This window comes from Neovison vison, chromosome 4 (genome assembly GCF_020171115.1).
Source record: "Neovison vison isolate M4711 chromosome 4, ASM_NN_V1, whole genome shotgun sequence".
NCBI classification, from domain to species: Eukaryota; Metazoa; Chordata; class Mammalia; order Carnivora; family Mustelidae; genus Neogale; species Neogale vison.
Window position 1 is genome coordinate 207,742,350 of NC_058094.1, and position 21,470 is coordinate 207,763,819.

At 52.7% G+C, this 21,470-nt stretch overlaps 1 protein-coding gene across 1 annotated transcript in view; it reads left to right on the forward strand.

Moving 5' to 3' along the window:
* SND1 (staphylococcal nuclease and tudor domain containing 1) overlaps nucleotides 1-21,470 on the forward strand; it is a 415,583-nt gene that overhangs the window by 379,296 nt on the left and 14,817 nt on the right. Inside the window, exon 17 of the mRNA XM_044246515.1 lies at nucleotides 20,059-20,247. Coding sequence (XP_044102450.1) covers nucleotides 20,059-20,247 — 189 coding nt within the window. The remainder of the gene's footprint in view (nucleotides 1-20,058; nucleotides 20,248-21,470) is intronic.

Here is a 21,470-nt window from a genome sequence, read left to right on the forward strand (position 1 = left end):
CGTCCCCAAATCCCACCTCACACATACGTCATTCTGCCCAGAGCTATTTAGGCTTTGCACAGAGGTTGGCATGTAGCAGTGGTTCAAAGTCTCCAATAATTTTCATTTTGTCACGCCGTACGTCTGGCCCTTTGACCAGAGAGCTTTTAAATTCCTCCTCCCCAGCCCTTTCTTCTCCCTGGCTCCCTGGCTCCTCCATCCCCGGCTGGATCCAGACTTGTTGATGAGCCTCAGCTTTCCCCCCACACACGAGCCACTAAATCTTGCCTGCCTGCCTCCCGACCCACCATCATTTCCCAAGCTCACCTACGCCCATGAATGCTTAATTTAAAACTTCTGCTGCCATGCAGCACTTTGTAATTCTGAGGCCGCTTTCAACAGAAGAAACAAAAATGGGCTGATGAATGTACTCAGAAAGGTGAGCAGAAAACCATCCAGCATCTCTATGATGTGGGGAAAGGCTTTTCCTTAACCATTTAGTTTAATATGATGGATATCTGCAGTGTAGAGTAATCCTAATAGGATGGATATCTGCCTGATCTATTGGCCTGCAGGGTGGTTATGAGTTTTAAATTTCCTCATCTCCACAGCAATAAATTCTCAATAAATTTTCAATTATAAACTTAGTTTTCAGTGGGGCAGCGGAAAGGATTTTTGTTTTGCTCAAAGGATTAGAAAGGCAGATCCGGTTGGGGCTGGGAAGCAGTGTGTGTGCTGGGTTTGGCTCACCTGTTCACCTTCACTTTGACCCCCGGGGCTTCCCCGGGCACATCTGTGGATCGAAGTGCCACTTGTCCTTATCAGCTCAGTGTGGCAGGTGTTGCCACCACAGGGATCTACGGGAGCCCCTCTGTAGCATTCGCACTGCAACCTACTGACCTGATGACGAGGGCATGGCCCTTCCTGACCACCTCCCGATGTGGGCCCGAGGGGAGGGCTTGCAGCCTGCGGCTCTCCCAAGAAGACCAGGAGGTGACGCTGAGTTCCCAGGGCCGGGCTCATGCTGAGCAGCCAAGGGAGAGTAGCCGCAACAAGTCCCAGAGGGTAATGAGCCCAGAACTCTGCTAACTGGAGTACTCAGTGTGGGATCATTGGGAAAACGAGCTCAGGCTAATCTGTGCGGAGGGGAATCAAGGCTTTCTTGATGGCTTTCTTCCTTTATACTGATACATATCACCTCTTGGCCCACGAGGAGAGCGGCCAGGGCCAGCAGGAAGACCAATGACTTTCCACAGGTCCACTTCCTGGCCTTTGTTGGCATTCCTTTGTCCCCCACTCCCAGCCCCTAAGGGCCTCCCACTCCCTGGGTGAGAGCTTCAGAAAACTCTTAAGACATCTAGGAGTGTGATTTTCCTGGACGTCAGCAAGTCGTTCTGCCCACTGTGTAGTGACAAGAGCCAGGCTCCACCATTAGGCAGGACTGTGTTCAAATTCTGTCTCCCCTACTTACCAGATGAACTTGGATAAGATCTTCAGCCTCTGTTTCCTTATCAGTAAACTGAGACTAAAAACAATCCCATCACAAAAAGGCTACGGTGCATGTCTGTCAGAGAACCTCATTCATTATGTGGTACATAGCAGGTACTCAGTAAATGTTAATTCCCTTCCCCCTTCCCCCTTCCCTATAGTGAGGAGCTGCTGGTCTTCCTTTCAGATTTGGAGGTGGGAACCACAGAACCTTCTTGCCCGGAGCGTCCATGATCCACCCCATTCCTAGCCTGGCTGTCTGACAGAGCTCATGTTCAGGGCAGTAACTAGAAGGGGATAGCCATAGCTCCGTGGGTCCTCAGAGTGGGCCTCTGCCCGAGATACTGCGTGCCAGGGACTGTGTCGGGACCGGTGATAAAAGAAAGGCCATGTTTCTCTGAAGTTATCTTCTTTTCATGTTGTTTGGATCAAACATGCTTAAAAGTAAAGACAAATTAAAAAAAAAAAAGTAAAGACAAATCAGTGGATAAATGCCAATGATTGGCATGTGTGTTTTCTTTTCATTCAGTTCATTTAACAAACACATACTGACCTTCAACTGTGTGTCAGGTGCCACACTAGAAGTTAGGACCACCAAAATGTAGTACTTTGTGACTTTGTTTTCTGCCATCAAAGCGTTGGCTGGCAGGCTCAAGAGCTCATCAAGAACCAGAGCACAGAGGGATACTTGCTCTGGGACTCCCAGAATTCCCTTGGAGCACAACAAGAAGGGTGGGAAAGGCGGCTTCCCAGAGGCAATACTGCTTAGGCCAAGTTTTTAAGCATGAGTAGGCATCAGCCAGACCAAGGGTAGAAGGATGTGCTTTGCAGGGAGAGACACTAATGCATCAGTTAGAAATTACATTCAATTGCTAATGTAGTTCAGAAACATCAATTGCTTAAGCAAGATTAAAGTTTGCTTCTTTCTCGGGGCACCTGGGTGGCTCAGTGGTTAAGCATCTGCCTTCGGCTAGGGTCATGATCACGGGGTCCTGGGATCGAGCCCCATATCACACTCCCTGCTCAGTGAGGAGCCTGCTTCTCCCTCTCCCTCTGCTCCTCCCCCTGCTTATGCTCTCTCTCTGTCAAATAAATCTTTTTCAAAAGTTAAAAAATAAAGTTTACTTTTTTCTCATGAAAAAAAGTCCAGAGATAGACAGTTCTGATCCAGTACAGTGATTCTCGGTGTCAACAGAGGTAGAAGTCTCTTCATCCTTCTGCATAGCTCTCAGCACACATGAATTCCATCCTCGTGGTCCAGGGTGCCCTTGGAGCTCCACCCATTCATACCAGCCCTCCAGTCAGGACACCAGAAGAAAGGGGAAAACCCCTGGTGTCAAATGCTCTCAGAAGTCCCATCAAAAATTTCAGCTAAATCTCAGCTGTGTGCCCAGTGAGGACGGTCTTCACCTGGATCGTGACTTGACATTTCAGTACCTGTTCAGGGAGCACCTAGCTCTGTCTTCCTGAGTCCGCGAGTCCACATCGTTGGTGTAAGGGGGTGAGGAGTGGTAGGACGTGAGACTAGAGAAGCAAATCCACATTTCCCTCTTGGTATGGAAGCTCTGGTGTTCAGCCGAACAGGGCAGCAGCCAGAGTTCAGGCCTGGCTGGTCAGGTGGCATCTGCCAGGGCACCAGACTAGGGCTCAGCTCCTCCAGTTTGGACCCCTCCCTCTCGAAGGAAGGCACCCTGGTGGTTCTAGAATTCGCACAGGCCTTGTGCACTGCCAAGGCTAGGCCCAGGCAAACCGGACTGTACATTGGCCAAAGGCCAAGCAGAATTTGGTCAGTCTGTGACCTAGGCGCGCTCCCCATACATTTCTGCTCTCCCGGTCAACACTGAACCTGGTAAGAAGCGCCAGCAGGATATTGAGTGCTTATGACATGCCAGCCATTGTTCTGAGAGTTTCATGTATAACAACTCATGGAAACCTCACATTTATCTTAGGGGGGTAGCTACTTTTATTGCTCCCGTGTTAAAGTTTGAAACCGAACCGTAGACTTAAGAACTCACCCAGGTTACTAAAGAGCAGAGGCCAAATCTGAAACCAGTTAGTCTGGCTCCAGAGTTCTCCCTGGTAACCATCGTGCAGTCTGCTGATGGATGCAGCCCCCCAGATCAGAAGGAAATGTCGGAACTGAGGCAGGCAGATGAAGGTAGGACCAGGCACAAAAAGCCTAGCCCATCTGTTATGCAGGGAACAAGTGAAACTCATGCTAACAGACCAAGCCTGGTAAAGGCTTTTCTCCTCTTTTGAGTCCCTTGTCTCCTCCCGTTTGCATTCTCCCTCCTGTCAGCATGATCCATGAACAAGCTATGCTGCGCCTTTCTGTTCATTCTCATTCCTGCCTCCCAGCCACTGTCACTGTAACAGGACTTCCGGGCATCCTTCCTGCCTTCCTCAGAATATACGGAACCCACCCCCTGATCCATCTGTCCCAGATCTATATTAAGAAGGGGCTGGGGCGCCTGGGTGGCTTAGCAGTTGAGTATGTGACTCTTCATTTCGGTTTGGGGCATGGTCTCGAAGTCCTGTGATGGAGCCCTGCAGTGGGCTCCACCCTCAGTGCAGTCTGCCTGAGATGCTTTCCCTCTCCCTCTCCCTGCCCCCGCTCTCCTGCTTACGCCTCCCAAAGAAAGAAGGGAGGGATAGAGGATGGGTCTGGGCTCTGAACTGTCCTCTCACCCTGTCCCTCAGGGTCACCCTCCTGACTTCTTCTGAGCCACACACAAGTCTTCCTGGCCTCTGCTTTCTCTGTCACCCCCTACCTCCCTCAGTCTCGACTTGCAACTCCACTGACCTCGGCCTCCCTTTTCATCCTAAAATTCTACCTCATGCCTGCTTTGACCCTACCAGTCACGCGGTTCGTTCTTTCCTTTTATTTTTTTTTTTTAAGATTTTATTTATTTGACAGAGAGAAATCACAAGTAGGCAGAGCAGCAGGCAGAGAGAGAGAGGAGGAAGCAGGCTCCCTGCTGAGCAGAGAGCCCAATGTGGGACTCGATCCCAGGACCCTGAGATCATGACCTGAGCTGAAGGCAGAGGCTTAACCCACTGAGCCACCCAGGTGCCCTCACAAGGTTCTTTCTAAAGCATGACCCAAGTCATTCCATATGCTAGAGCGTGTTTGCTCGGCCCCACCTGTGGTGTCCCAGCCAGCCCCTCTCTGTACTGTCTAGCCCTCAGGGTTGGCGGTCTCCCATGAACCTCTCCAGCACCTGCTGTCTATACTACCAGTCCGTGGTCCTGTGTTTTATGTGGCATTTTATCACTAGCGACAAATGTGGCTTCATCATGTCTTCTCAACTTAATCTTAAGCTTTTTTTTTTAAGACTTTATTCATTTATTTGACAGAGAGGGAGGTCACAAGAAGGCGGAGAGGGGGGCATGGGAAGCAGGCTCCCTGCTGAGCAGAGGGCCCGATCGGGGCTCCCATCGGGACCCTGAGACCATGACACAAACCAAAGGCAGAGGCTTAACCCACTGAGCCACCCAGGCGCCCCAGTGTTAAGCTTTTTGAAGACAGAAGGGTTTTTTGTTTTGTTTTGTTTTGCCCATTTGCATCTATTGCAATGCCTGATGCAGTGCTTTTTTACTTAGTAGATGCCAAATAGTTATTTCTTGGTTGGTTGATTACAGTAAGTCCTAGGTCTTGTTACACGTCCTTAATGATTTTATACATTTCAGCTCCTTCAGTGTTTGTCTTTCCATTTTGAAGAATCCCAATCATTTCTGGATATTCCCATCTCTTTAATCAGCTCAACTGGGCATCCCTGGTCCTTCTCCAGCCCTGCTGTATCTTTGCAGAGGTGCAAGGCCGAATCACAGTGATCTCCATTTTCAGGGTACATTGTACTCTATCAAAACTGTAACCTGCCTTTTCTGCTGCTTGCCTGGACTTGGAAGCCGTCTTTATTAGGGAAGCTCTGGGCAGCAACCAGGAATATAGCCGTGTAGAAGGAAATGTCCAGAAACAAAAGAGAACCCCGACAAGCACAGTCTCGCCCAGGAGCCCCCTCCAACAAGCACCTTCTAGCACGGCCTAGAATCCTGATGCTTGGACCTACAATGTGGGGACTAAGGGTGGGTTCAAAAGAAACCGGCAACAGCCTCATTTGGAGGGCGTAACGTAAAAGCTAATGGATTAACAAGAACAGTCTAGTTGATTCAGGACATAACATAAGCACTAAAGATGGGGTTGTCGGGGAAGGCTTCCCGGAAGACCAAAATGGTGTGGGGAGTTGCCCCTTGCAAACAACTTCACACACACACCTCTCAGGACTCCTGGGCAGAAACTTCCTGAAAGGGGGGTTGCCTTAGCATTCCCTTACTGGTAAATGACCCGACATCTCCCTGAGTGTGCTCTGCACATCTCTGCCTCCGTTGGCAGCTCAGGGGCTAAGGGGCATCTGGCTTTTAGAGCTGAGATGGCAGCTCACTGAGCAAGCAGATCAGCGTGCCGGGGGCTGGGGGGTAAAGGAAATGAGGTTGGCAAGAAGGGGCGCATGGTATACTTTGAGAAGGGGCATCGTGCTGAGTCTGTCCTCACAGCACTTCTCGTTCTTTCCATCCTCCCTGCAGCATCCCTGTGAGCACCTGCCTAAGATAGAGGATGGTGCTGCCCACCCCCCCTTTTCTTGTGTTGCTTCTGACCTGCCCACTGTCCATTTCCCTGCCCACTGACTCCAGGCAGCAGCTCAGGCATCCTCAAATAGCGTTCAAAGAAATCAGGGACCCCTGCATGGCTCTGTCGGTCGCGTGTCCAACTCTTTAACTTCAGCCCAGGGCCTGAGCTCAGGGTCCTGGGACCGAGCCTGCCATCAGATTCATCAGACTCAGGCGCAGTGGGGAGTCTGCTTGAGATTTTCTGATTCTCTCCCTCTGCCCCCTCGTCACCGCACATGCATGTGCATTCGCTCTCTCTCTCCCTCTCTCTCTCTCTCAAATAAATAAATATTTTTTTAAAAATCAAATTGCTTAAGTGATGTTTGCACTGAGCGTCAGGGTAGGGGTAGGAGTCTCCAAGCTTCTTTGCAAGGACACTGGCAGAAAGTTTCCCATGGGAGAAGCCACACGACAGCAGTTGCTGCCACCGAGCCGTCTTCTATCAGAGGAGCCTTAAGCAGGCGGCAAGGCTCAGGCTCACCCTGCTTCCCCCAAAATCAAAGGAATTGTCCTTAAAAGCTTAATTGTGATTTCCAGTCTCTTAGCCAAAGACGGTGAGCATCTTCATTTCCTGTCTCCGTTGCGGAACACACCTACGTTGGGGGTAGCACTCCCCACATAGAGTGGAGAGCAGGTATCAGCAGAATTTGGCTTCCAACAACCAAATGGGGAGGTGGGGCAAGGCAAATGAGGTCACCCTCGCCCCATTTAGGGGAACCCAGGCCAGCTACTCCCTCCTGAGAACAGGGCAAAACCAGCCTAAGCAAAGAGTATAGCGTTGGGAGACTACCCACTAGCTCCCAGGGCCTCATTAAGCTGAATATTATTTGGGATGTTTGGTTGAAATGGGAGAGAGAGGAGTAATTGTGATTCATGGCACCTTGACTCCTGTCAGGAGGGTGGACAGAGAGTCGTGTCAACAACGGAGCTGCCAACCCATCCTGTCTATTGTCCTCTCCTGCCACTTGTACTTTGTCCTCTCTTACCTCTGCTATCACTCGGGTGGCGTTGAGTACTTTCTGGAGGTAACCACAAGGCCCAGAACAGCATAAGGAGCCCGTGCCCTGGGGAGTGGGTAAGGACGGGGACAAAGAAGGAATCTAGTCCCAGTGTGGAGAAGCAGTGGAGGCTAGGAGCCATTGCTCCTAGCCTTTCCCTGGACAGAGATGGCTGGGGCCAGCTGCAGAAAGGGAGGGGTTTAGGGGGGCTTCTGGGATGTGAGAGCTCCACTCCAGCAGGACGAGCAGTGCCATATTTTAATTGTCATTAGCAATAAGAAATGAGCAGTGAGGAAACCAGCCTCAGCCCACAGAAGAGAACAGAGGGCAGGCTCACTGACCAGGCTGTCTGGCCTCTGGCGTGCTGCACATCTCCCAATCTGGGCTGTACACGCTCAGGCCATTTATATAGTGGCCTTATTATGGGTGGCTTTTACCCAGAGGCTTTTCTTTGTATTATATACAGGCCAGAGAGAGCGCGGGCCCTCCAGGTCAGAGCGAGCAAGGATCCGGTCGGCCCGTGTAACAGCAGGGTCAACCCACTCCAGCCCTCGCCCGCTGGCGCTGCTGAGCGTGAAGACTGGATCACCTTAAAGGAGTTTTCGTTTTCCTTACTGTGTTGAAATAGAGTTGGGGAGAGTGCATGAAACAGAAGCCCTGAAGAGGCCCGAACCTCCTCTCCCCTGGGCCTAAGAGAGCAGCCCACGGGCATGGCGAGAGGGGAGCAGGGGGCCCTCTCTCTGGCCCGTCCCGGGATGTGGCGCACAGGGCTGCTGGCCGCCCTCCGCGTGGCCTGCTCTGGGGGCTGGAGGGCATGGCCTGCCGAGGACAGCAGACCCATGCCAGGCTTCCTGTTGGCAGGTGAAGGCAGCTGCATTTCCAGGAAGGATACGGATGAACACAGGAGCAGGGGGCTTCATAAGAGGAGCCCAGAGGAGATGGGACTTTCGTAGCCGGAGGAGGAGAGCGGCCCCTCCCAACACTGGGGCCTTCAGCTGTGCCTTCATGCCGCTGCTCTGAACGTTAGTCAGGAGGGATGGGTATTCCATGTTTTTGTGTTGAAATTGGTTGCTGTTTCTTATATTCAGTGTAATTAAGTAAACTGGCTGGTCCGTAGCTGCAAGTATAGGATTTTATCTGTTCCAAGTCCTTTTCTCTCTGGTGCCCTTTCTCTGGCCTGCATGAGGGATTGGTGTCTGTGTTCCTATTTCTAAGAGACTGGGAGATGGCGAATGAGAAGGAACTCAGTGTCCCCTTCCCCCCAGCCTAGGACATCCTTTGCCACAACCTGACAGCTTTTGAGTAGCCCCCATGGCGACAGCCCAGTTCTGAGAACACTGAAGTGACTGAGCCTGGCCAAGCCCCAGAGCAGCAGTTGCCTTTCCTCGAAGATTTCCTTGAGGGCCTGAGACCTGCCCACACGGCAAGGGACTTGTGGCTGAAGGGTTTCTCAGCCCTGTGCTCCGATGGTCCCTCAGGCGACCGAGGCCTAACAGGGACATCTGCCCCACCTTGGCTTGGAGGACTTAGCAAATGGGGTCCAGGTTCCTGTCCTGTCCTCACAGCTCTTCCTCTGGCTGTCTCATGTCTGCTTTTGCTGTTTACCCCTTCCTTGCTCAGGGATGGTGGCCAGGAGTGGTGGATGTGTAGGAGACCAGAGGGAGGCATACACAGCTGCTGCCTGCGCTCATGCCTGGGTAAATAGAGGAATCCGTCCTCACTCCAGTTATATTCAGTACAGGCAAAGCCAAGTGCGAAACAACCCCTTCTGCTCGTGACGTCTGGGAGCCTCTGAGTCATCAGGACTGGCTGCACTGACCAAGGCCAGTTTCTGCCCCTCTGGGCTCCTGTGAGCAAATCTGCTCCAACAGGGCTAGCTGTGGGCCAGCCCTGACCCCTTAGAGACGTTCTCAAAACAGGCCTTCTCCAGCCAGTCTGGTGCCCCCCAGATTTCCCTAAAAACGGTTCTCTGTCCCAGGAACTTTCCCTCTCTAAGTTGACTGCCAGTGATCTGGAGAAGCCAGGACCTTTGACCTTTTATCATCTGTTTACTGAATGCCTACCGTGTGGCAGTAATAAGATACCATTAATAAATGCCCATTATAAACTGTAATTAGTAATGGTGTGAGCAAAGTGCTGTGGGGAAAAGCATTACTAAGAAAAGAATGAAATGGTTTGAGTGAAATCCCATCTCTGCAGAATCTTAATGCACTGGGTAGGAGTTACAGGTACAGTATTAGGAGGAGCATCCTAGCTGCAGGGAATAGTGTGTGCAGAGGCCTGGAACAGTGCGTTATGTCTGGAGCTAGAGTTAGTTCAGCATGACTAGAGCAAAATAATGAGGGCCAAAATGGTAGAAGGTGAGACTAGTAAGAATCCAGTCATAAGAAGCTTGTACCTTGGGGCACGTGGGTGGCTCAGTTGGTTGAGCGTCTGCCTTCGGCTCCAGTCATGATCTCAGGATCCTGGGATCGAGTCCCATATCGGGCTCTCTGCTCGGCGGGAAGTCTTCTCCCTCTCTCTGCCTGCCTCTCTGCCTACTTATGATCTCTGTCTGTCAAATAAATAAATAAAATCTTTAAAAAAGAAGAAGAAGCTTATACCTTGCTGTGCTAAGGAATTTGAACTTTGTCAGAGAACAAGGAAGGGGTTTCAGCAACAGAAGAAGTGATCAGCTTTGGGGTTTTTTTGTTACATAACAGCAGTCATTGAGCATTTACTATATACCAAACTCTTGAGTGTTTAACTGGAGTTAGTTCATTTGTTCTTCAATAAAAACCTTCAAAGCAGGCACCACTATTATGCCCGTTTGACGAAGAGGAAAAACCTGTAACTGGAGAGGTTCAGTCAGTCACCCGAGGTCTCACAGCTAGTAAGTAGTTGTGCAAAACATGGCCCCAGGGGTGCCTGGGTGGCTCAGTGGGTTAAGCCGCTGCCTTCGGCTCGGGTCATGATCTCAGGGTCCTGGGATCGAGTCCCGCATCGGGCTCTCTGCTCGGCGGGGAGCCTGCTTCCTCCTCTCTCTCTCTCTGCCTGCCTCTCTGCCTACTTGTGATCTCTCGCTGTCAAATAAATAAATAAAATCTTAAAAAAAAAAAAAAACCATGGCCCCAGACGATCTGGTTCCCCGGCCCAGCTACTGTGTTGCACTGTCTGTGACAAGCCACACCACAGCACTGTGGAAGGGCCATCAGGAGGACACAAGGCTGGTGGCAGGGAGAGCAGAGAAGGGGACTGCTGCCCTCGGGTAGGATCTGAGCCCAAGGAGTGGCAGTAAGGATAGAGAAGAGGGGGAGAATTCAGGAGACATCTCTGAGATAGGATTAGTGTGACCTGGAGGTTGATTGTGAATGTAAGGGAGTGAGGCTGATCCCCAGGCTTCTCCTGCTACCAAATGGGATAAGAAAGGAGGGCGGATGGAGGACCAGGTTTTAGAGTGAAGATAGTAGACTCACGATTGGACGTGTTCCATTTGTAACTGGTCAGGTGGATATGAATTCTGAAGGGAGGGCTGGACTGGAAATAGAAGTCATGGTGTCCCGTAATTCCGAAGCAGTGGAAACCAGGCACTACACGGCTAAAAGTGGCCCCCTGGTGAATATCCATACTCAGGGAGATGTTGGTAGGTAAGAAATCACAATGAAACTAAGAGCATTGAGAAGAAACCATGGTTGGGAACCACAGAGGCCTAAAAAAGAAACTTTGAGATGGAGAAGGGGTTCTTAGCCCTGTCAGGTCATTCAAAAAGTAACAAACAATGAAATGTGAGAAGAAATTGTTAAAGTGACAATTATGAGGTCCTGAGTGACTTTGAGGTGGTGGTTACATTGGAGTGTAGACAGTGGTGAGCCGCCATGTTGGATGGGGAAGGAAAAGGGAGGTGAGCAGAATCCTCTGGGCAAGGAGAACGACGTCAGCTGGGTGGACATGAGATCAAGGCACAGTTTTCTAGGATGGGCGAGATACTCAGGCAAAGAGGCAGACGCTGACAGGAAAGGGAATTGAAATAGTGATGATAGAAGAGAGGTGACTAATAGGTGCCCGAGGAAGCGAAAGAGGGTGTGATCTAGAGCCGGGTTCCTTTCTTTTTCTCCAGGGTGGAAAGGAAAGTAGTAATTATGAATGGTAACATAAGGACTTTTTGAAGGCAAGGTGTGGAAACCCTCAGCAGCTCGGGTAAAGAAGCCTGACGATTGAGGTCAGCAGAGCAGAGTGCGCCTGCCCCAGGGTCAGGGAGATACGGGCGCTTGCAAACGGGGAACTGGCACTTAAACTTAACCCAATGGAACACCGTTCGGGTACTTTCAGAGCAGGTCAGACATTTGATGACCATGTGCTCTTATTCCACAGGTCACACACGCACTGATCTGTCCTGACAAGAGGCCAGCTGTCTTCTGGCTGCTAGCTCAGTGCCCACAGGGCTCAGGCCCAGCCCACGATATTCTGGCTCGGCTTTGGAGAACGCCACTGTGGCTGCCTCCATGGCGCACGCCAAGCTCCGGGACAAAGAATGCTGTCTGGGGGCCCCTGATGGAAGCAGCCTGGCCTGCTTTTTTGGGCTGGCAACTTCTTTTCTCCAGCCAGGGAGCATGGGAGGGCTGGGCCATTCAGGTGTGCCCCACTCTCCGAAGGAATTCCAGAGCTTGCCTCGGGATCAGGTGACCTGTGGCAACGGGTGCCACCCATGGTGCCCCGGACAGGGCGCAGAATGAGGGCCTCCTGATTCAGCTTTATTCCCTGCATGAACCTCAGGGAAGAGAGAGTTAAATCTCCTCCAGCCTTTAGCGCTGGGTTTTTCTTGGGAAGATGAAAATCTCCTTCCTTCATTGTCTGCACCAAAGGAACAGATTGCGTCAGTTTATAAACTGTGTTACCGCTTGCAAAGGCCTGGAGTCAGCAGGTTTGCATTTCCCGGCAGACTCGGACGAGCCTGATCGCCTTGGCTGCTGCCTCTCCGCCTCAGATGGGACCAGGAGCTGCCCTGCGCCCCGCACTCCTACGCCATCATCCCACCCCACACCCCTGAGGTACTGGAGGAGAGAGAGAGAGAAACCCAGAGCTTCTAGCTGAGCCGTCTTGTTTGGGGCTCAGGCCTCCCATCCATTCCCAGGAGCTTCTCGGCCCCTTTTGCCACCCACCGTGCCAGCCTGGGCCTGATTTCCAAGCATTCCTAGGGCTTTGGCTTGGGCCAGCGCACGGATGTCAGAGCGGAGGTTTTCTGGAGAACAGTTGGCGCTGTGGGCTGGGCTTGAAAGAGTCATCTGGTGTGGAGGTGCTAAGGGTGAGGAGCCCAGGCGCTGTGGGGCCCGGGGAAGAGCTGCACGGCTGCCTGCTTGCTCTGCCGCCCGCTCCCCGCTGGCAGCCGCCGATAATGAGGCCTGGGAGGCATCTCACGGCCACTGCCTCGCCAGCTCCCGGGGCCTTACATTATTAATTGCATCGCGTTCCTGTTCATCGTCTCTGAGAGACGCTGGTGTGTCTGCACGTGCCTGCGAGTGCAGGGGACACGGTGGCTGTGTTAAGCTGCTACTCTATTCAGGGGAGGTGTCTCTTCGAGTTCACAGCTCTGGCTGTGGCAGCACCTTCCAGTGGTGAGCCCAGCCCTGTGGCGACATGACTGCCTCTGTGTAGCAGCAAGGGGTCCTGGTGGTGGTCCGGTTGCCCTGGATCACGGCTCACATTCTGGCAGAGAGCTCCAGTGAGGGGCCCGGGGGAGGCAGGGGCTGGAGTGCCTTTGAGCCCCTCTGCGAGTTTGCCACAGGGCTGGAGGGTTCTCATGGGGGCCTCCCAGCTTGCCCTTCCCCCGTGTTACCCACAGTCCCCTCTCTCCTCAGTCCACACCACCAGCCCCAGCTCTAACCTCAGTTACTACAGAGCTTGAAGGACTTAAAACCCTGGTTCTGCTTTCATCTGCATATGAAGAAACTGAGCCTGGAGGGGATGTGACACCCCACCCCCATCTCCCGCCCAGATCATAGCTCCAGTCCATGGCTTTTTATTGGCTTTTTTGCTCCTCAGCGGCTTTTTCCCATCCAGGCTTTCCTGTTGTTCCCAGTTCCAGGCTTCTGCCCCATGTGTGTTGCTGATGGCTCTGGGGGTATTTCAAGCGGGCCTGTGGCCAGAAAGCAAGTGGAAAGGGTAGAAGCTTCTGCCTGTCATTAAGCAACCCCCCCCCCCCGCCGTCGCCTCCCCAAAGGTAGCCTAGAGCAGTCTGCTCCCCACCTGCTGGAGGAACTGGCGGACTGTTCCCCCACCACTCCCTTCCCCAGCACCGGAAGTCTTCATTTCCAGGTGCCAGGGGGCAGGGGGCAGGGGTGGCCTGTGCCACCGCTCCAGCTTGCCCGGTTTCACCTGTCCTGCCTGAGGGGGCGCCTCCCCAGCGGGAGGGAGCATCCTCTGGGCTGTTTTCCTGGGGCATCCCACAGCCTCCCGATCTCAGAGGCTGGCTTCACGCAGTGTTTCCTGTGCTGCCTCAGACCCTGTGCCCAGAGGTGGGGCAGGCCGCTTGGTGGAGAGAGAACCTGTTCTCCCTCCTCTTGACACACAGAAAAAGGGAAGGTGGGTACATATGGGTAGGCTCTCCCTGCCCTCCCCTACCGCCAGTAAATCCCGTCTTGCGCTGTACCTCCTAGGGCTGCCCTCAGTCACCTCCCAGAGCCTGCAGCCCCCTGCCATGTGTTCCCCTCTGTTCCACATTTCAAAGTTTCTTTGTCCTGAGTGTTGATTGGGTGGGGGGGCGGGGCAGCAACCAGCTGCCTTAGTCAAGCTTGCCTTCTCCCTCCCCTGGCCCGCCCCTCTCCAAGACCCAAAGAAGGCTGCAGGAGGACCTTTGTCTTTCCAGCTTTGCCCCAGGCTTGGAAAGAGCAGGCATCCAATCTGGTTCCTGAATCAGGAGAGGTAGGGCAGCTAAATGAACCCCCAGGGCAGGCAGAATTTCCTCTGTGGTTTTATGGTGACCTTTTCAATGATCTCTCTCTCCCACTTTCCCTCCCTCTCCCTCTCTCTCCCTCTCCCTCCCTCTCTCCTCACCTCTCTCTCCTTCACACACACACTTTACATAAGATTTCAGAATCAGGCCCATTGGCCCGGAAGGGCCAGAACAAGTTGAGGGAGAGGAGTAGTATCTGTAAGGCCCTCACCCCCTGCCTGACTTCCACATCCCTTCCTGTGACCCCCTGCACTGTTGTGTCCCCCAGGCCCAGAATGTGCCACACTGCTGAGAGAGGAAGACTCAGACCCCACCACCTGCCTGACTGAAGCAATCCCTAAGTTAAGAAGGAGCTAAGTTAAGAAGTTAACAAGGGAAAGAAGGAGCATTCATGGAGGGGAGCAGGACAGGGACCGAGTATATTTTTGGGGGGCCAAGGCACTCCAGCCACTAAGGAAAGGACCACAGGCAGGGAAACGGATTCATGGCCACTACACCTTCCCTCCCTCATGTGTTCCCAGCCACAGAGAGCAAGCTGGGGGTGCTCCGCTTCTCCCCGTTCCTCCTTTCCCTTCTCCCCTTCCTCACCCACCCACAACTGGGAAGGCTGAGACCGCAGCCCGTCTGGGTGGGCACTGAGGTGTGTGTTGCCTGGGCATGGGAGCTCTTCCTCAGTAATTAGGAGACATGCAAATTAACAGGCTGTGCCGTTTGTATTAATTTGGTAAATAAGCCAGAACAATTTCATTAGTGGCACATTAATAGTGCTTGGGAGCAGGAGGACGTGTCCCACTGCGAGGCGGCAGGGCCCGCTGGCCGCCCCAGCCCCCCGACAGGCCAAGTCCAGTGTGTCTGGCTCCTCTCCGACCACGGCTGGCTGGGCTGCACTCCCCCCAACTTTGGTCCTGTGGTGGAGAAAGACCCCCACCACCACCACCACCACTGAGCAGGAAGGCATCTGCTTGTGCAGCTGGGTTTGAGGACAGTCACACATTAGCTCTTCCCACTTGTCTTCCCTCCATTTTGTATTTTGCATGAGGCTACCAGGGTTTAAGAAGCCCAAAGCTTCTCTGCCTACTTGTGATCTCTCTCTGTCAAATAAATAAATAAAATCTTTTTTTAAAAAAAAAGGCGCCTGGGTGGCTCAGTGGGTTAGGCCGCTGCCTTCGGCTCAGGTCATGATCTCAGGGTTCTGGGATCGAGTCCCGCATCAGGCTCTCTGCTCAGCAGGGAGCCTGCTTCCTCCTCTCTCTCTCTCTCTGCCTGCCTCTCTGCCTACTTGTGATCTCTCGCTGTCAAATAAATAAATAAACTCTATAAAAAAAAAAGAAGCCCAAAGCTTTGCTGGATGGTGGGGGAGAGCTAAGGGGACGGGCCCAGCCTGAGCAGGGCTCCTGCTGGCCAGTAGTAGATGAAGGGAAGAGAAAGCAGACTGTGTTACTTCTGTTAGTACATAGGACCCGCTTCTCATTCTTTGGAAAAGGAAACTGGCTAGGAGAGAAAAGAGGTCATCTCTTCCCAAAAATTCACAGCCAGAGCTAGGATTTGAACCCAGGTCTGTCTAACTCCAAGACCCATGGTATTCCTGCCACCTCCCTGCCCAGTCGGTACACCCAGCTCTGGGGAAGATTCAGAGTATACAACACTTTGTTCCCCTTGTTGCTGACAGTCTAGCTGGAAATTAAAGACATTTGGAAGTGAAATAACGCTCCTCCTACTACAAAGTAAAAAGTCAATGACAATGATGAAACATTTATGCATCCAGTACTCTTGTAAGTCCTTAGTATCTTTATATTAGCTCATTTAATCGGAACAAACCCTTTGAGATAGGCAATATTGCAATTCCAGTCTTACAGCAGAGACAGAAAAGATAAGTGACTTGGCGAAGGTCATGCAGTTGGTAGGTGGATTTAAACCGATGCAGTCTAGCTCCATAGTCTGCGCTCAGAACTTCTGTGCTTTATGCTGCCCCTCAGTGCCGAAGTGTGGGGTAGCCCACAGGTGTCAGAGGGATTCACATGGGTGGATTAGGGAAGCCTTCACAGAAGAGTGGTATTAAAGCTGTAAGAGCTCAGCTCATAGGGCCTAGTTCAGACCTCAGAATCCCCACCCACTCTGTCGGCCTCAGGCAGAGGGCAAGAGGTGCTGGCAGCCGGCCAGACCCGCAGGGGTGCGCAGTGAAGAGGTACGAGGAGGGGGCAGCGGGTCTGACCTCAAGGCATCTAGGCTGCCTGCTGTTTCATGCTCCCCCAGCCGAATGCTGTGGCCCCCATCGTAGTCTCTCAGGAGGCCTTCTCCTCCCCTCAGCCCTGCTTTCCTAGGCCTTAGCGTCAGTGTGAACATTGAGGAGGGGAAGGAAGAGAAGAGGTTCCCATTGGTTCCCCACTGACACCGCTTGTGTCCATGTGTACACACGTTCTGTGGTGCTCTCAAGGCCACATCAGCTCACATGTGCACACACCAAAGGCCCACACACAGATCAGACATTGGGGCAGTCCCTGATAGTCAGCCAAGGCGTGAGCTCCCTGGTGTCCCCTGCCGTCGTTGGAGGCCTCCCAAGGGAAGCTGCTGCGTCCACATCTCTCCCTGAAACACTCTGTGCTGCTGAGGAGACAGGCAGCAACACTGTACGGGACTCTGCAGTTTACACAACACTCGGTGAGCAGTGGGTCTCATTAATACTGACAATAGGCAAAAGGAACCCAGAAGAGGTTTCCTGTGTCTGACCAGAAGGAGCCTCTCCTTACTCCTGTCTTCAATTTGAGGCAAACTGGTAGGAAAGAGCTTTCCATGGGTCTCTGTCTAGTCAGTCCTCATTATATACAATTCCATATTTGCAAGTTCACTTACTTCACTTACTGGAATGTACTTGTAGCCCCAGATCAGTACTCGGAGTGTTTGGTCATCCGAGCGGCGAACACTTTGAGTGTCCAGGAGAGCGTGCTCCCAGCCGAGGTCGCAGACGGCGGTGCTCCCCTTCTTGTTTGGGCTCTCATCCCGGCAACGGGTGTCTTGTTCATCATCTCAGTAGTGCCGTGTTTCCCCCTTTTTCTGATGTGTGCTTTTTCCTGGTGATTTTGCAGTTTAAAATGGCCCCCCGGCAGAGTGTCGAAGTGCTGTTTGGTGCTCCGAAGTACAGGAAGGCTGCAGTGGGCCTTAGGGAGAAAATACACGTGTTAGAGAAGCTTCATTCGGGCGTGAGTTCTAGTCTGTTGGCTGTTAGTTCAATGGTAACAGATCATCAGTATATATTAAATAAGGTGTCTTTAAGCAAAAACGCGCATAGAAGAAGATTATGTATTGGTAAATCGTGACCAGAGTCTTGCAGGAACCTGATCCTGTGTTTCCCCTGGGAGCACTGGTTTAGTGTTGGTGGTAACTTTATAGACTATCACAAATAGCAAGAATCAACTCTATCTGTGTATCTCTATAGGAGTATGTGTTTATATGTATTTTTTTCAGTTAAGAGAAATATCAATGTCTGGGTGGTTCAGTGGGTTAATGGGATCAAGTCAGGCTTCCCGCTCTGTGGGGAGTCTGAGGATTCTCTCTCCCTCTCACTCTGCCCCACCCCCATTCACACACATTTTGTCTCTCTCTCTCTCTCCCCCTCTCAAATAAATAATCTTTAAAAAAAAAAAAAAAGAGGGAGGAGAAAATATTAAGAACACAAGTCTTAAAGTTGATCAGAGAAATAGAGCATACACAGACATTGGCCCACAAAATGTTACTGTCAAGGCACAAATCCCCAGCCGTCAATCTAAGAGAACCGTGATGAACACATACCAGCCTGGGAGCACCATGCTAAACCCTCTGCTTGCTGACCATGACGTTCTCCCAGACCTAGAGAAGGGTTAAGACTTTGGTCTTCACATTGAATTCTGTGTACCCAGAAGGATAGACACACCACAGGGCTTGGCTAGAGAGGTCACAAGCCAAGAGACTCCGAAGTAGCCCCATCCTTTCGCTGAGCCCAGCCCACCTTCCCCTGAGTGCCTTTGAGAAATTGCAATATTTGCAGCAGCCATAATAAAAGGGAAAGCGGAAATCCCTAGGCTACAGCTTTATCTCCCTTTCTAACCCCAGATGGATTCAGCAGGAGGGCAGTGCCCAAGGCTAGAGACTTCTTTTCCTCAGCTGCTGGCTGGGCGCAGGGACCTGTCAAGCCCAAGTTAGCATATCGATTACAGGCAGGGAGAGGCTAGGTAAGTGTGAAGGCCGTGCTCATCTGCCAAGAGAGTAGACAGTGCTGATTCCAGGCATGGCTACTAGTCACCAGAGTCTCCCACTAGTATGAGCCCTTGGTAGGCGGGCATGTGGTTGGTAGCCTCCGAGGGGAGGTGTGAGTTGTGGGGTTTGCTTGGTGGGGTGAGATCTAAGTGTGGGCACCGTCCAGAGTGAGCATCATTAGACTCCCCGGGTGCTTCATCAACCCAACTCTGAGGTTTTTGCCTCCATCCTAGCAGTCCGGCCCCAAGAGGAATGATACAGGTGGCCATCAAGCTTTTTGTCACAACCACTTGGCCCGCCACAGGCTTCTCGGAACTGGAGGGAGGTCTTGTGCCCAAACAGGGCAGCCGTCAGTTTCAGGAAAGGACACTTGGCTGCTAACATGGTGAAAGATAAGAGGTCCAGGCATGGGGGCCTATGTACCCACCTACTGAGTCAACTTGGAATGGCGCTATAAAGTATCTTTGTTATCTAGCTCTAATAAACTCTTCCTGTCTGCTTCTGGGTCACACTCGTACTCTGGCAGTGTTGAACTTGCATTTCCACTCAAAGGTTAACTGTAAGCCTTAATTAAGTGGGGTGTGGAAGAGGGTGTTCAAGGATAGGGAGAGGCCGGGGCCTTGCCTCCCTGGTCCTGCCCCTTCTTTTTCTCCCTACAGCCTTCTCTCCACATGGCCAAGCCACCTCTGTCTACTTAAAGGGTGTCCTGTCACCTACATGACTCCACACTTGCCTCTCTAACCCTCTGGCCTGGGCTGCTGCCGCAGGCTCCAGCCCAGGCTTCAGAGAATTCCCAGGTATTTAGACATTCATTTTATTGCTTAATCGAGCTTGAAGCTGTTTAAATTAATACAAGTTTTTCATATTTGGCAGCAAAGGCTTTTACAAGCCCCTTTAGCAGAGAAAAGAGGAGGTTGGGAGAGAATCAAAGAAGAAATTTACCCTGGGCCTTTGCCTTCATGAGGTGGGAACAGATCAGCCACCCTAAGGGCTGTGGCACCAAGGCTGCCCTCTTGGGGGAGCAGAGTCAGGACTGTGTCTGGGGTCCTGTGTCTCAGGGAGGCGCTCTGTGGAGAAAGCTCAGAAGCTCTTGAGCCCCACAGGGGTCCCCAAGCCAGCAGGGACCTGTTGGCTCAACCCCAGCCCACGGCCCCAAGGCCTGGGCTTATGGCTTTGAGGTCACCCTTCCCCTTGCTCCCTTTCAGGGGCAGCCTCCTGCTGACATCACCCCTTAACCGCCTACTTGTGCACTCCCTGCTCACACCCTTCCACCCACTTGCCCCCTCCCCTCCTCTCTTCACCTGGCTTTCATTCAGCCTTTGTTGAGCAGTAATTCCCTCAGCTACCTGCCCCCTCTTCCCAGGGATTGCCTTGCTCCTGGGGCCTGCCTTTCATGCTAGAAGAGCTGGGTTAGGTGCGTGGGAGCTGAAGAAGAGTCAGACGTTCTGGGAGCAGCTCCTGTCTGCTGCTTCTCTCACTCCTGACCCCCAGGCTGCGCTCACACATTCCCTCGGCTGATGCAATTCCCTCGCTCAAGCCAAGCCGAGGTACCCTAGTAGCTGAGTTTTGAAGTCGCTCGGTCAGGAATATTTCCGTAAGGATAATTCTGGGCTGTGAGAGGATAGAGAGCCTAGATCCCGCTTACAGAAGTGAGGCGAAGCGTTCTAAGAAGATCAGCAGTGCCACAGCTCCAACAAGCTCATGCTCTTGGTCCCTCCTGAGCCCCTCCCCCTGCAGGCTGACCCTCCCCCTTTCTCTGTTCCCCAGGTAGAGGTGGAGGTGGAGAGCATGGACAAGGCTGGCAACTTCATTGGCTGGTTGCATGTTGACGGCGCCAACCTGTCCGTCTTGCTGGTGGAGCACGCGCTGTCCAAGGTCCACTTCACGGCAGAGCGCAGCGCCTACTACAAACCCCTGCTGTCCGCCGAGGAGACCGCCAAGCAGAAGAAAGAGAAGGTACTGGTGTGGAATTGGGCCAGGCTGTGGAGGAGGCAGGGGCCATTCCGGAGCTTGGGGCTTCTTCTCGCCTTCCTCTGCCAAAACACCACAGCCCCCACATGGGGAACAGATCGGTTTCGTCATCCCCCACCTGAGGGACCCTGGTCGGTGTTGATCTCAGACCCCACATCGGGAGCCACACGTGACCAAGGGAAAGGCTGCCAGCTTAGGTGTCCTCAACTGTTGGCCTGCTCTGGTGGAGCAGAGCCACGTCTGGAAGGTGACCTTGCAGCCATGAGAGGAACGATGCGGGGAGCCCCTGGTGAACAGGAGACTGGGGAGTTGTCCCTTCACCAGCCCCAGCCCTCCTTCGGTGCCCTCAGAGTGACCGGGAAACCCACAGCCCACTCTGACTTGCCTTCACAAGGGCCTGCAGGGAGGCCCATTTCGGAAGCTACCCCAGGAGATGCATAAAACTGTTAGGACAACAGATTTATAGCCCATCAGTCTCTGCAGACAGTGCATTGAAAAGACAAGGGGGGGTGGGTCGGAAAGCAGCTTTTGGAAACAAATGGACGATTAAGGAACCCAGTGGTTTGGTGGTGGGAGCAGGTCTCCGCACCCCCCGACTCAGCCTGTCACCACTGACTTACAGCCTGGCCCTAATAATGGGGATAAATCAGCCGGCCACCAATTTGTCAGGGCTTCTCTGGGCTCGAGGAGGATTTCATGGGACAGCCGTGCTGAGCCATAAATTTGTTCCAGGAACAAACGTTTCCTTCCCCATGGGGCAGCCATCTGGCTTGCAGCTCGCCTCCTGGAGCCAGGCCCAGACACCTGCCAAAAGGAGTCGGGGGCTTCAGGGCCCCGTGGTTCCTCATTGTCTTCCAACCCAGAGCAGCCTCCTCCTCCCTCAGCCTCTTCCCAATGGCATTCCCTCGGGAACCAGGCCCAGGGATGCCCGCCTGCATCTCTTTTCTTCCCATCCCCTGGGGGTGAAGACAGGTGACCAACCCAAATGGGAGTAGAAGAACTCTAGAGAGAGGTGACCCAAAAAGCTTGGGATTGGTTGAAAGGGACTATTCATGCCTTAGAGGACTAGGCCCGCAGGAGGCCTCTCAGGAGGCTTCCCCCTTGTCTCAGGGCTGCTCACATTAAACCCCATCTTCATACAGTGACAGGGAGCGGGCAACCTGAGCTCCTACCGCAGAGAAGCTTCCTCTTAGGTTTCCTGTTGGTGA